Raw genomic sequence first — 14,725 nt, forward strand, 5'->3', positions numbered from 1 at the left:
CTATACTCCTCTCTCCAGTGCCCCCCACCATGGTCTGTATAGTGGCCCCCTCCACTGACCACCCCCTATACTCCTCTCTCCAGTGCTCCCCCCCATGGTCTGTATAGGGGGTCCCCTCCACAGACCACCCCTATACTCCTCTCTCCAGTGCCCCCCCCCATGGCCTGTATAGGGGGTCCCCTCCACTGACCACCCCTATACTCCTCTCTCCAGTGCCCCCCACCATGGTCTGTATAGTGGCCCCCTCCACTGACCACCCCGAAACTCCTCTCTCCAGTGCCCCCCACCATGGTGTGTATAGTGGCCCCCTCCACTGACCACCCCCTATACTCCTCTCTCCAGTGCCCCCCCCATGGTCTGTATAGTGGCCCCCTCCACTGACCACCCCTATACTCCTCTCTCCAGTGCCCCCCCCATGGTCTGTATAGTGGCCCCCTCCACTGACCACCCCTAAACTCCTCTCTCCAGTGCCCCCCCCATGGTCTGTATAGTGGCCCCCTCCACTGACCACCCCCTATACTCCTCTCTCCAGTGCTCCCCCCCATGGTCTGTATAGGGGACCCCCCACCGACCACCCCTATACTCCTCTCTCCAGTGCCCCCCCCCCCATGGCCTGTATAGGGGGTCCCCTCCACTGACCACCCCTATACTCCTCTCTCCAGTGCCCCCCACCATGGTCTGTATAGTGGCCCCCTCCACTGACCACCCCTAAACTCCTCTCTCCAGTGCCCCCCACCATGGTGTGTATAGTGGCCCCCTCCACTGACCACCCCTAAACTCCTCTCTCCAGTGCCCCCCCCCATGGTCTGTATAGTGGCCCCCTCCACTGACCACCCCCTATACTCCTCTCTCCAGTGCTCCCCCCCATGGTCTGTATAGGGGACCCCCCACCGACCACCCCTATACTCCTCTCTCCAGTGCTCCCCCCATGGTCTGTATAGTGGCCCCCTCCACTGACCACCCCCTATACTCCTCTCTCCAGTGCTCCCCCCCATGGTCTGTATAGGGGACCCCCCACCGACCACCCCCTATACTCCTCTCTCCAGTGCTCCCCCCCATGGTCTGTATAGGGGACCCCACCCCTTATACTCCTCTCTCCAGTGCCCCCCCCATGGTCTGTATAGGGACCCCCTCCACTGACCACCCCTATACTCCTCTCTCCAGTGCCCCCCCCCCATGGTCTGTATAGGGACCCCCTCCACTGACCACCCCCTATACTTCTCTCTCCAGTGCCCCCCCCCATGGTCTGTATAGGGACCCCCTCCACTGACCACCCCCTATACTCCTCTCTCCAGTGCCCCCCCCATGGTCTGTATAGGGACCCCCTCCACTGACCACCCCTATACTCCTCTCTCCAGTGCCCCCCCCCCCATGGTCTGTATAGGGACCCCCTCCACTGACCACCCCTATACTCCTCTTTCCAGTGCCCCCCCCCCCCCCCCATGGTCTGTATAGGGACCCCCTCCACGGACCACCCCTATACTTCTCTCTCCAGTGCTCCCCCCTATGGCTCCTTCGTCTGCCACAATACCCGGTGTTAGATTGGGGGAGGGGTGACATCGCCTCGTCATGTGACGGTGGAAAGTGATTGGAAAGGTTTATTTTTTATATAACAATCATGTGATACTTCCCGGCTCTGTAATGGTTTTACACAGAGCACCCCAATCTTCCTCTTCTAGGGTCCCCCCCCCACCAAGTGCCCTATAAGGAAGCTTCTTCCTATGGAGAGAACTGGAGCCCGAGGGGCGCTGCTTGCGTCTATTGAGACCCGGCTCAGCCCAGCCCCCCACTCTCTGCTGAGAAGTTTTGTTTGACAGCAGCAGGAGCCAATGGCCAAGCCTCTGAGAGCAGGGGGAGGGGAGAAGGGCTGCTGCGAATGGGCACAGCCCTGGATCCAGATCGGGGGCAGGTGAGTATCTGGGGGGGGGAGGGGGCGTCCTTCCATTTAAAGGTTTTTTACCTCAATGCATTAAAGTGGTTGTAAAGCCTTCAGGTTTGCATTCTATGTATTAAAGCGGAGTTCCCCTCAAAAGTGGAACTTTCTCTTATTTGTCTCCTCCCCCCTCCAGTGCAACATTTGGCACCTTTCCTGGGGGGGGGGGGGGAGGGGGGTACCCGTTTTTGACCCTGTCCCCAATTCCGTCGGACCTGGCCGTGGTGAGGTAAGTCAGAAGTTCGGCCCCTCCTCCTCCTCTGCTTCTAGGCCAGTAAGAGAGTGCAGTGCGCTTTGTGCATGCGCTGCCGGGCTTCCCTTACAGGCAATGGGGGCGGCGGCATCCGACAGCCAATGAAAACATTGGCTGCAGTGCCGCCATCTCTAGACTCCGGGACAGGGAAGTGTCTCAGCAGCTACTACAGTATGTGTGACTGCTGACTTTTCATTTTTGAAGGGGGCGGAGCACCGCTTTAAGGTGAAAAACCTTCTGTGCTGCAACTGCCCCCCCAGACGCCCCTCCCCCCTCCTTTTCCTTACCTGAGCCCACCCGATCCGGCGATGTGCATGAGAGCAGCAGCTCCTGCCGATGTCTCTCTCCACATTGGACGGAAAGTGGCTTTCCCTGGGGGCACCCGATAAAGAGGAGGGGCCTGGAGCACCGGCGGGGGGCCCCAGAAGAAAGAGATCAGGACTGCTCTGTGTAAAACCATTACACAGAGCCGAGAAGTAGAACATTTGTTATTTTTATTTAAAATCACAAATCTTTAGAACCATTTTAAGGCCCGGCGGCCAATCACTGAGCCCGGGCATGGTCACATGACAGGGTGGTGCTGCTGTCACCCCTCCCCCTAAGCTTCAGATGACACCGGATATTTCAGAGGAAAAGAAGGATCAGCGTAATATCGGTTCATTCATCATAGAATACACGGATTCTACTACTAACTTCACTGGGAATAATATACTGGGAATAATACACTGGGAATAATATACTGGGAATAACATACTGGGAATAATATACTGGGAATAATACACTGGGAATAATATACTGCACTGGGAATAATATACTGGGAATAATACACTGGGAATAATATACTGCACTGGGAATAATACCCTGCACTGGGAATAATATACTGGGAATAATACCCTGCACTGGGAATAATATACTGGGAATAATACCCTGCACTGGGAATAATATACTGGGAATAATGGTTACACTGGGAATAATACACTGGGAATAATATACTGGGAATAATATACTGGGAATAATATACTGCACTGGGAATAATACACTGCACTGGGAATAATACCCTGCACTGGGAATAATATACTGGGAATAATATACTGCACTGGGAATAATACACTGCACTGGGAATAATACCCTGCACTGGGAATAATATACTGGGAATAATACCCTGCACTGGGAATAATACCTACACTGGGAATAATACACTGGGAATAATACACTGCACTGGGAATAATACACTGCACTGGGAATAATACCCTGCACTGGGAATAATACACTGCACTGGGAATAATACCCTGCACTGGGAATAATATACTGGGAATAATACACTGCACTGGGAATAATACCCTGCACTGGGAATAATACACTGCACTGGGAATAATACCCTGCACTGGGAATAATATACTGGGAATAATATACTGGGAATAATACACTGCACTGGGAATAATACCCTGCACTGGGAATAATATACTGGGAATAATACCCTGCACTGGGAATAATACCTACACTGGGAATAATACACTGGGAATAATACACTGCACTGGGAATAATACCCTGCACTGGGAATAATATACTGGGAATAATACACTGCACTGGGAATAATACCCTGCACTGGGAATAATACACTGGGAATAATGGTTACACTGGGAATAATGGTTAGACTGGGAATAATACTTACACTGGGAATAATACTTACACTGGGAATAATACTTACACTGGGAATAATGGTTAGACTGGGAATAATGGTTACACTGGGAATAATGGTTAGACTGGGAATAATACACTGGGAATAATGGTTAGACTGGGAATAATGGTTACACTGGGAATAATGGTTAGACTGGGAATAATGGTTACACTGGGAATAATACACTGGGAATACTGGTTAGACTGGGAATAATGGTTAGACTGGGAATAATGGTTAGACTGGGAATAATGGTTAGACTGGGAATAATACTTACACTGGGAATAATACTTACACTGGGAATAATGGTTAGACTGGGAATAATGGTTACACTGGGAATAATGGTTACACTGGGAATAATACACTGGGAATAATACACTGGGAATACTGGTTACACTGGGAATAATGGTTAGACTGGGAATAATGGTTAGACTGGGAATAATACTTACATTGGCCATGTCTCTCATGTCATTAATAATGGATTCCAGCACAGAGGAGAGGGTGACCATGGGATCCGTCCTTCGGCGGTGAATGGATTTATGGGGGCGCTGGAGGAGAATAATTCAGATTTTATTATTCCATGGACAGACAAAGGATACAAATTATAGATCAGTATGAGAAGGCATTTCTATGGCTTTATGTAGAGATCCCGGACAAGGACTGCGCGGCCGATCCTGGACAAGGACTGCGCGGCCGATCCTGGACAAGGACTGCGCGGCCGATCCTGGACAAGGACTGCGCGGCCGATCCTGGACAAGGACTGCGCGGTCGATCCTGGACAAGGACTGCGCGGTCGATCCCGGACAAGGACTGCGCGGTCGATCCCGGACAAGGACTGCGCGGTCGATCCCGGACAAGGACTGCGCGGTCGATCCCGGACAAGGACTGCGCGGCCGATCCCGGACAAGGACTGCGCGGCCGATCCTGGACAAGGACTGCGCGGCCGATCCTGGACAAGGACTGCGCGGTCGATCCTGGACAAGGACTGCGCGGTCGATCCCGGACAAGGACTGCTCGGCCGATCCTGGACAAGGACTGCGCGGTCCATCCTGGACAAGGACTGGGCGGTCGATCCTGGACAAGGACTGCGCGGTCGATCCCGGACAAGGACTGCGCGGTCGATCCTGGATAAGGACTGCGCTTCTCAGCCACATTGGTTGTCATTACAAGACAGCGGACCGTCAGCTATGGACGCCGGTACCGGGGTGGTGCCTCTAGCTGCAGCCATCACCCCGGTACAGCACTTTCCTGGAATATCGGTGACCTCCGGGGCCGATTCCCGTATATCGGGGAAAGTGCAGATCGGCCCCCAATATATTGGATTTGCCAATAATCGGTCGATCACTAATATGAAGCCAATGAGATTTGCCTCACTGCTTATGGGGGTCTCTATAAGAAGATCCCCTCCCCCCCCCCGGAATTGAAGTTCTGTACAGATTTTATTTTTTTTTGTGTAGGGGTTGACCAATTATCGAGGGCTGATACGCACTTTCCCCGATATATCGGAATCGGCCCTGGAGGTTACCGATATTGTGGTGACGTCATTGTGTATGTTGCGCCACGCACCTCCGCACACTGGGACAGCTTCTGCCTTCTTAGGCCGCCTCCCTCAGCCTCATCTGGAGTCGGGGAGTCTCAGGACAGTGGGTGTACAGTGCACACAGCCGCCACATACATACACCCACCCACAGCTGCCCGGTGCCAGCCACCCACACATCCACATGCCTGTACCAGCCAGCCACCCATACAGGGTGCCAGCTAGCCAGCCACCCACCACAGGACTGTACCAGCCAGCCACCCACCACAGGACTGTACCAGCCACCCACCCACCACAGGACTGTACCAGCCACCCACCCACCACAGGACTGTACCAGCCAGCCACCCATACAGGGTGCCAGCTAGCCAGCCACCCTCCACAGGACTGTACCAGCCACCCACCCACCACAGGACTGTACCAGCCAGCCACCCACCACACAGGGTACCAGCCAGCCACCCACCCACCACAGGACTGTACCAGCCAGCCACCCACCACACAGGGTACCAGCCAGCCACCCACCCACCACAGGACTGTACCAGCCAGCCACCCACCACAGGACTGTACCAGCCAGCCACCCACGACAGGCCTGTACCAGCCAGCCACCCACCACACAGGGTACCAGCCACCCACCCACCACACAGGGTACCAGCCAGCCAGCCACCCACACAGGCCTGTACCAGCCAGCCACCCACCACAGGACTGTACCAGCCAGCAACCCACCACAGGACTGTACCAGCCACCCACCCACCACAGGACTGTACCAGCCACCCACCCACCACACAGGGTGCCAACCAGCCACCCACCACAGGACTTTACCAGCCAGCCACCCACACAGGCCTGTACCAGCCAGCCACCCCACACAGGCCTGTACCAGCCAGCCACCCCACACAGGCCTGTACCAGCCAGCCACCCACACAGGCCTGTACCAGCCAGCCACCCACCACAGGGTAACAGATTTGTGTTGAAAATTGTATTTATTTTGCAAAACTTTAAATGTTCAAAATATCGGCCGATATCGATATGCAATGGGCAAAATATCGGTATCTGCAATGAAAAACCAATATGGGTCGATCCCCAATTTATAGGGTCATATAATACGGGTCTCAGCACATTTAGACCATCGTCCCCCTGTTATTTGGGGGTGCAATGTAAGAGGTTTGATGGATTTGAGATTTTTGTGCTTTTATGTTATGAATGATTAAACTTTTGTATTTTCATATCATTTTTGAGGATTCATTTCCTATATTTGGGGATAAAGGTGACAACCTATGGAGTTCACACGGCGTCGTATCGTTATTCGCCGATAAAAAAAAAAAAATGTTATTGGTGCATCCCCAGTTTCTCCATTATACCGCCCAGTACAGACTGGTTTTATATTGGGTAGTTTCGGCAGAATTGTGTCAACCGTCTTCAGGAGACCTCCGCTGTGATAGGAGGAGTTCCATCAATAGACAGACCTGGGACACACCGTACCTGCGGTCAGCACACGGCCCCCCATGTACAATCGTTCTCTATATTCTACCCCTCCCCCGAACACAGAAGTCACTTACATTGAGGTAGTCGCAGTGCACGGTGCTCCCCACCCGTCTCTTCTTCTTCTGGGGAAGTTGCTGTTTAGGGAACTTCAGGACCAGAGATTTCCTGCGCACCTCGTCAGCACTGCACAGTGATTGGAGGAAGGGATTGGGGTAAGCAGTGGAAAAGAAATCCATTGATTGTCTTTTCTCCTAAATAACCCCCCCCCCCTCTTCCCCCCCCCCAGCAGTACATGCCTCTGCCTCATGCTTGTAACTGTCAGTGACTTGCAATGCCTTATGGGACTTGTAGTTTGGCAACAGCTGAAGGGCGCCCATGCGTGGCAGAGCTTTGGCAGAGATGAGCAATCTTCCACATCCCTATGTGACAGTGCTGGGCCAATCAACAAGCACCACTATTGTCAAATTAAAGAATTTGTCCCCCCCCCCCCATATGTGTCTGCTGTACCATGTACTGGTATGAGGAAGTCTCCTGTTCTCTCCTCCTCCCCCCCGATATGTGTCTGCTGTACCATGTACTGGTATGAGGAAGTCTCCTGTTCTCTCCCCCCATCCCCCGATATGTGTCTGCTGTACCATGTACTGGTATGAGGAAGTCTCCTGTTCTCTCCTCCCCCATCCTCCCGATATGCGTCTGCTGTACCATGTACTGGTATGAGGAAGTATCCTGTTCTCTCCTCCCCCCCATCCCCGATATGTGTCTGCTGTACCATGTACTGGTATGAGGAAGTCTCCTGTTCTCTCCTCCCCCCATCCCCGATATGTGTCTGCTGTACCATGTACTGGTATGAGGAAGTCTCCTGTTCTCTCCCCCCCCCCCCCCCCCGATATGTGTCTGCTGTACCATGTACTGGTATGAGGAAGTCTCCTGTTCTCTCCCCCCCCCCCGATATGTGTCTGCTGTACCATGTACTGGTATGAGGAAGTCTCCTGTTCTCTCCTCCTCCCTCCCCCGATATGTGTCTGCTGTACCATGTACTGGTATGAGGAAGTCTCCTGTTCTCTCCTCCCCCATCCTCCCGATATGCGTCTGCTGTACCATGTACTGGTATGAGGAAGTATCCTGTTCTCTCCTCCCCCCATCCCCGATATGTGTCTGCTGTACCATGTACTGGTATGAGGAAGTCTCCTGTTCTTCCTCCCCACCCCTGATATGTGTCTGCTGTACCATGTACTGGTATGAGGAAGTCTCCTGTTCTCTCTCCCCCCCCCCCCCGATATGTGTCTGCTGTACCATGTACTGGTATGAGGAAGTCTCCTGTTCTCTCTCCCCCCCCCCCCCCCGATATGTGTCTGCTGTACCATGTACTGGTATGAGGAAGTCTCCTGTTCTCTCCTCCCCCCCCCCCCGATATGTGTCTGCTGTACCATGTACTGGTATGAGGAAGTCTCCTGTTCTCTCCCCCCCCCCCCCCCCTGATATGTGTCTGCTGTACCATGTACTGGTATGAGGAAGTCTCCTGTTCTCTCTCCCCCCCCCCCCCGATATGTGTCTGCTGTACCATGCACTGGTATGAAGAGGTCTCCTGTTCTCTCCTCCCCCCCCGATATGTGTCTGCTGTACCATGCACTGGTATGAAGAGGTCTCCTGTTCTCTCCTCCCCCCCCCGATATGTGTCTGCTGTACCATGTACTGGTATGAGGAAGTCTCCTGTTCTCTCCTCCCCCCACCCCTGATATGTGTCTGCTGTACCATGTACTGGTATGAGGAAGTCTCCTGTTCTCTCTCCCCCCCCCCCCCCGATATGTGTCTGCTGTACCATGTACTGGTATGAGGAAGTCTCCTGTTCTCTCCCCCCCCCCCCCCGATATGTGTCTGCTGTACCATGCACTGGTATGAAGAGGTCTCCTGTTCTCTCCTCCCCCCCCCGATATGTGTCTGCTGTACCATGTACTGGTATGAGGAAGTCTCCTGTTCTCCCCCCCCCAATATGTGTCTGCTGTACCATATACTGGTATGAAGAAGTCTCCTGTTCTCTCCTCCCCCCACCCCCCCTGATATGTGTCTGCTGTACCATATACTGGTATGAAGAAGTCTCCTGTTCTCTCCTCCCCCCATCCCCCCTGATATGTGTCTGCTGTACCATGTACTGGTATGAGGAAGTCTCCTGTTCTCTCCTCCCCCACCCCCCCGATATGTGTCTGCTGTACCATGTACTGGTATGAGGAAGTCTCCTGTTCTCTCCTCCCCCACCCCCCCAATATGTGTCTGCTGTACCATGTACTGGTATGAGGAAGTCTCCTGTTCTCTCCTCCCCTAAATGACCAATTACACCACCCTTCCTGAGTGACCCAGTACTAAGTCTGCCATTAGAAAGCAGCTAAAGACCACCATACTGTGTGAGAGCAGCGGTCTCTCTGCCGCAGTCTGGCACACCCCCTGCCTTATCACAACTGCAGCTCAGCAATCAGCAGGGGGTGTGAGCATTGCTGATTGGACAGGAGTATTGGTGACTAAATAGGGGGCATTATCAGACCTCTGCAGAGAGACCGCTGCTCTCACACAGTATGGTGGTCTTTAGCCGCAGCCTAATGCCAGGACTCCTCTGCTGGGAAAGCTTTAGTGAACAAATCAGTACAGCAGAACCCCCCATATTTTGTCTGCACCCCGACTTTATTTATAAAATTTATACTGAAACTACTATTGAACTTTCACTAAAGTACCAGTTCTGTATGGACATTCCCTTCCCCCATACCTTTCAATCAGCTGTTTTCCCAAAACAATTTTGGTTCCTTCCACTTTAATCAGCTCCTCGTTGTCATTGTGAATGACGGTTTTCTCCAGCTCCTCTTCCTGCTCCTCCGTCATGGCCACGGGATTGGATGGAGGGGCATTTGTCTGATAGTAGAGGGGGCAGAACTTGTTGGTTCTCATGTGTCCGATCGCTCCACAAGCTCCACATTTTAGCTTCGGGGAGAAAGAGAAGAAATCGTATTCAGTATCTGGGAGTCCCAACACTGCGCTCAATTCCTTACCTTTCCTCCATCGCTGGCACCTTCTTCTACGTACCCGTCTTCTGCAATCCTCATTGGCCAACACAGGATGATGTCATACACACGCATTCACAGAAGCCACTCATACCAACATACATGGATCAGTCCGGGGCTGCAAGCTGAGCTGCGCATGCCAGGGATTGCTAGCAGATTGACAAACTGCTGAGCAAATATTGTGTAGCAAGCCATTTTATTCTCTAGGGTCTCTGCTAAAAAAATGTATAGTGCTTGGGGGTTCTAAGTCATTTCCTAGCAAAAAAATACTAATGTAACCACTTAAGGACCGCCCGCCGGCAGGTAGCCCCTCCTGGGCAAAGCAATGTAGGTATACACCGATCGCGCGCCTGCAGCTAGGGGGCGAGCGCGCGCCGCTGGCAGCGCGCTTCCGCCCCCCACTCGGCAGCGGGGACTATGATGCATGGGGCGGCACTGATTGCCTCCCGACACCCGCGATCGCTTCCCGCTCAGAGAGAAGGACGGTTGGATGTTGTAAACACAGCTGACCGTTCTTCTCCCTGGAATGATCACAGAGCTCCTTCTATATAGGATCACATGTCTCTATGATCATTTCACAAGCCACGCCCCCATACAGTTAGAATCACTCCCCTAGGCTCACATTTATCCCTTTGATCACCCACTGTATTAACCCCTTCCCTGCCAGTGTCATTAGTACAGTTTTTTAGCACTGATTACTGTAGTAATGTCCCTGGACCCCCCATAAGTGTCAAAAATGTCAGTTAAGGGTCCGATCTGTCCGCCGCAATGTCGCAGTCCCGCTAAAAATCTCTGATCGCCATCATTACTAGTAAGAAAAATAAAAATGACATAAATCTTTCCCGTAGTTTGTAGACACAATAACTTTTGCGCAAGCCAATCAATATACGCTTATTGGGATTTATTTTACCAAAAGATATGTAGCGGAAATCAAATTGGCCTAAAATGTTAAAATATTTTGCTTTTTACATTTTTTTTTTTGGGCATAATTTTATAGCAGAATGTGAAAATATTGTTTTGTTTGTCCAGAATTGTCGCTCTTTTTTTGTTTATAGCGCAAAAAAAGAAAAAAAAAGAAAAAAATCGCACAGATGATCAAATACCACCAAAATAAAGCTCTGTTTGTGGGGGAAAAAAGGACGTCAATTTTATTTGGGTACAGCGTCGCACGACCGCTCAATTGTCAGTTAATGTAACGCAGTGCCGAATCGCAAAATAGGGCCTGGTCACTAAGGGGGGAAATCCTTCCGGTCCAGAAGTGGTTAAACTTGTAAACAAAAAGTGCCAGAAAAGGTGTGGTCAGCAAGTGGTTAACCCACTAGGCCAGGGATATGCAGAACTACAAGTCCCATGAGGCATTGCAGGACCCTGACAGCCACAAGCATGACACCCAGAGGCAATGTGTTTGAAATGGTCTGACATGACTTGGAGGTACTGACTTCACATAATCTTCACCTCCTGGTAATCTGCCCTCAATGTTCTCATTGCTGTGTATGTCCCACGTTGGGAGTTGGGGAGGGCACCATGCAGGGGTGCGTGTATGTCCCACGTTGGGAGCTGGGGGGGGGGGCACCATGTAGGGGTGCGTGTATGTCCCACATTGGGAGTTGGGGAGGGCACCATGCAGGGGTGCAAGTATGTCCCACGTTGGGAGCTGGGGAGGGCACCATGCAGAGGTGTGTGTATGTTCCACGTTGGGAGTTGGGGGGGGGGGGACCATGCAGGGGTGCGAGTATGTCCCACGTTGGGAGTTGGGGGGGGGGGACCATACAGGGGTGCGTGTATGTCACACGTTGGGAGTTGGGGGGGGACCATGCAGGGGTGCGTGTATGTCCCACGTTGGGAGCTGGGGAGGGCACCATGTAGGGGTGCGTGTATGTCCCACGTTGGGAGTTGGGGGGGGGGGACCATGCAGGGGTGCAAGTATGTCCCACGTTGGGAGTTGGGGGGGGGACCATGCAGGGGTGCGTGTATGTCCCACGTTGGGAGTTGGGGGGGGGGGGACCATGCAGGGGTGCGTGTATGTCCCACGTTGGGAGTTGGGGGGGGGGGGACCATGCAGGGGTGCGTGTATGTCCCACGTTGGGAGTTGGGGGGGGGGGCACCATGCAGGGGTGCGTGTATGTCCCACGTTGGGAGTTGGGGAGGGCACCATGCAGGGGTGCGTTGATGGGGCAATGTGGCTTCACATGCATCTACAAAAACTTCCACATTACCTTCAGATCCGGCCGCTCCTTCATCTTCTTTGGCTTCTTCTCAGGAGGTCCTCGGAGCTTCTCCTTTTCCTGATTGCGTTTCAGTCTACGAAGCTGTTCCTGGATCCTTCGTCTTTCTTTCCTCATTTCTTCCCGATGTTGTTCATCAAAGAGAGCAAACTTCCGGCTAAAACACAGAGATGACACCTTCAGACGATGCCAAGAGCCAAGCCTCCCATTCCCGGACTGCTAGGACTACAGAGAGGACAATGTCCATCTTCACTGGGACAAGGGCCAAGCCTCCCATTCCTGGACTGCTAGGACTACAGAGAGGACAATGTCCATCTTCACTGAGACAAGGGCTAAGTCTCCCATTCCTAGACTGCTAGGACTACAGAGAGGACAATGTCCATCTTCACTGAGACAAGGGCCAAGCCTCCCATTCCTGGACTGCTAGGACTACAGAGAGGACAATGTCCATCTTCACTGGGACAAGAGCCAAGCCTCCCATTCCTGGACTACTAGGACTACAGAGAGGACAATGTCCATCTTCACTGAGACAAGGGCCAAGCCTCCCATTCCCGGACTGCTAGGACTACAGAGAGGACAATGTCCATCTTCACTGAGACAAGAGCCAAGCCTCCCATTCCTGGACTGCTAGGACTACAGAGAGGACAATGTCCATCTTCACTGAGACAAGGGCCAAGCCTCCCATTCCTGGACTGCTAGGACTACAGAGAGGACAATGTCCATCTTCACTGAGACAAGAGCCAAGCCTCCCATTCCCGGACTGCTAGGACTACAGAGAGGACAATGTCCATCTTCACTGAGACAAGAGCTAAGCCTCCCATTCCTGGACTGCTAGGACTACAGAGAGGACAATGTCCATCTTCACTGAGACAAGAGCCAAGCCTCCCATTCCCGGACTGCTAGGACTACAGAGAGGACAATGTCCATCTTCACTGAGACAAGAGCCAAGCCTCCCATTCCTGGACTGCTAGGACTACAGAGAGGACAATGTCCATCTTCACTGAGACAAGAGCCAAGCCTCCCATTCCTAGACTGCTAGGACTACAGAGAGGACAATGTCCATCTTCACTGGGACAAGGGCCAAGCCTCCCATTCCCGGACTGCTAGGACTACAGAGAGGACAATGTCCATCTTCACTGAGACAAGAGCCAAGCCTCCCATTCCCGGACTGCTAGGACTACAGAGAGGACAATGTCCATCTTCACTGAGACAAGAGCCAAGCCTCTCATTCCTGGACTGCTAGGACTACAGAGAGGACAATGTCCATCTTCACTGAGACAAGAGCCAAGCCTCCCATTCCTAGACTGCTAGGACTACAGAGAGGACAATGTCCATCTTCACTGAGACAAGAGCCAAGCCTCCCATTCCTGGACTGCTAGGACTACAGAGAGGACAATGTCCATCTTCACTGAGACAAGAGCCAAGCCTCCCATTCCTGGACTGCTAGGACTACAGAGAGGACAATGTCCATCTTCACTGAGACAAGAGCCAAGCCTCCCATTCCTAGACTGCTAGGACTACAGAGAGGACAATGTCCATCTTCACTGAGACAAGAGCCAAGCCTCCCATTCCTGGACTGCTAGGACTACAGAGAGGACAATGTCCATCTTCACTGAGACAAGAGCCAAGCCTCCCATTCCTGGACTGCTAGGACTACAGAGAGGACAATGTCCATCTTCACTGAGACAAGAGCTAAGCCTCCCATTCCCGGACTGCTAGGACTACAGAGAGGACAATGTCCATCTTCACTGAGACAAGAGCCAAGCCTCCCATTCCTGGACTGCTAGGACTACAGAGAGGACAATGTCCATCTTCACTGGGACAAGGGCCAAGCCTCCCATTCCCGGACTGCTAGGACTACAGAGAGGACAATGTCCATCTTCACTGAGACAAGAGCCAAGCCTCCCATTCCTGGACTGCTAGGACTACAGAGAGGACAATGTCCATCTTCACTGAGACAAGAGCCAAGCCTCCCATTCCCGGACTGCTAGGACTACAGAGAGGAAAATGTCCATCTTCACTGAGACAAGAGCTAAGCCTCCCATTCCTGGACTGCTAGGACTACAGAGAGGACAATGTCCATCTTCACTGAGACAAGAGCTAAGCCTCCCATTCCTGGACTGCTAGGACTACAGAGAGGACAATGTCCATCTTCACTGAGACAAGAGCCAAGCCTCCCATTCCCGGACTGCTAGGACTACAGAGAGGACAATGTCCATCTTCACTGAGACAAGAGCTAAGCCTCCCATTCCTGGACTGCTAGGACTACAGAGAGGACAATGTCCATCTTCACTGAGACAAGAGCCAAGCCTCCCATTCCTGGACTGCTAGGACTACAGAGAGGACAATGTCCATCTTCACTGGGACAAGGGCCAAGCCTCCCATTCCCGGACTGCTAGGACTACAGAGAGGACAATGTCCATCTTCACTGAGACAAGAGCCAAGCCTCCCATTCCTGGACTGCTAGGACTACAGAGAGGACAATGTCCATCTTCACTGAGACAAGGGCCAAGCCTCCCATTCCTGGACTGCTAGGACTACAGAGAGGACAATGTCCATCTTCACTGAGACAAGGGCTA

The 14,725-nt window shown here is 52.6% G+C and overlaps 1 protein-coding gene across 1 annotated transcript in view; it reads right to left on the minus strand.

Annotated features, from left to right (window-relative positions):
- The window catches only part of LOC309543557 (transcription initiation factor TFIID subunit 1-like), a 105,109-nt gene that overhangs the window by 11,761 nt on the left and 78,623 nt on the right, over positions 1-14,725 (minus strand). The window contains exons 25-28 of the mRNA XM_082276029.1: positions 12,138-12,303; positions 9,630-9,841; positions 6,949-7,057; positions 4,311-4,409 (exon numbers count right to left, since the gene is read on the minus strand). Of these exons, the coding sequence (XP_082132155.1) occupies positions 4,311-4,409; positions 6,949-7,057; positions 9,630-9,841; positions 12,138-12,303 (586 nt within the window). The remainder of the gene's footprint in view (positions 1-4,310; positions 4,410-6,948; positions 7,058-9,629; positions 9,842-12,137; positions 12,304-14,725) is intronic.

The sequence above is a fragment of the Pelophylax lessonae genome (genome assembly GCF_965119305.1).
Source record: "Pelophylax lessonae genome assembly, contig: HAP1_SCAFFOLD_204, whole genome shotgun sequence".
Lineage (NCBI taxonomy): Eukaryota > Metazoa > Chordata > Amphibia > Anura > Ranidae > Pelophylax > Pelophylax lessonae.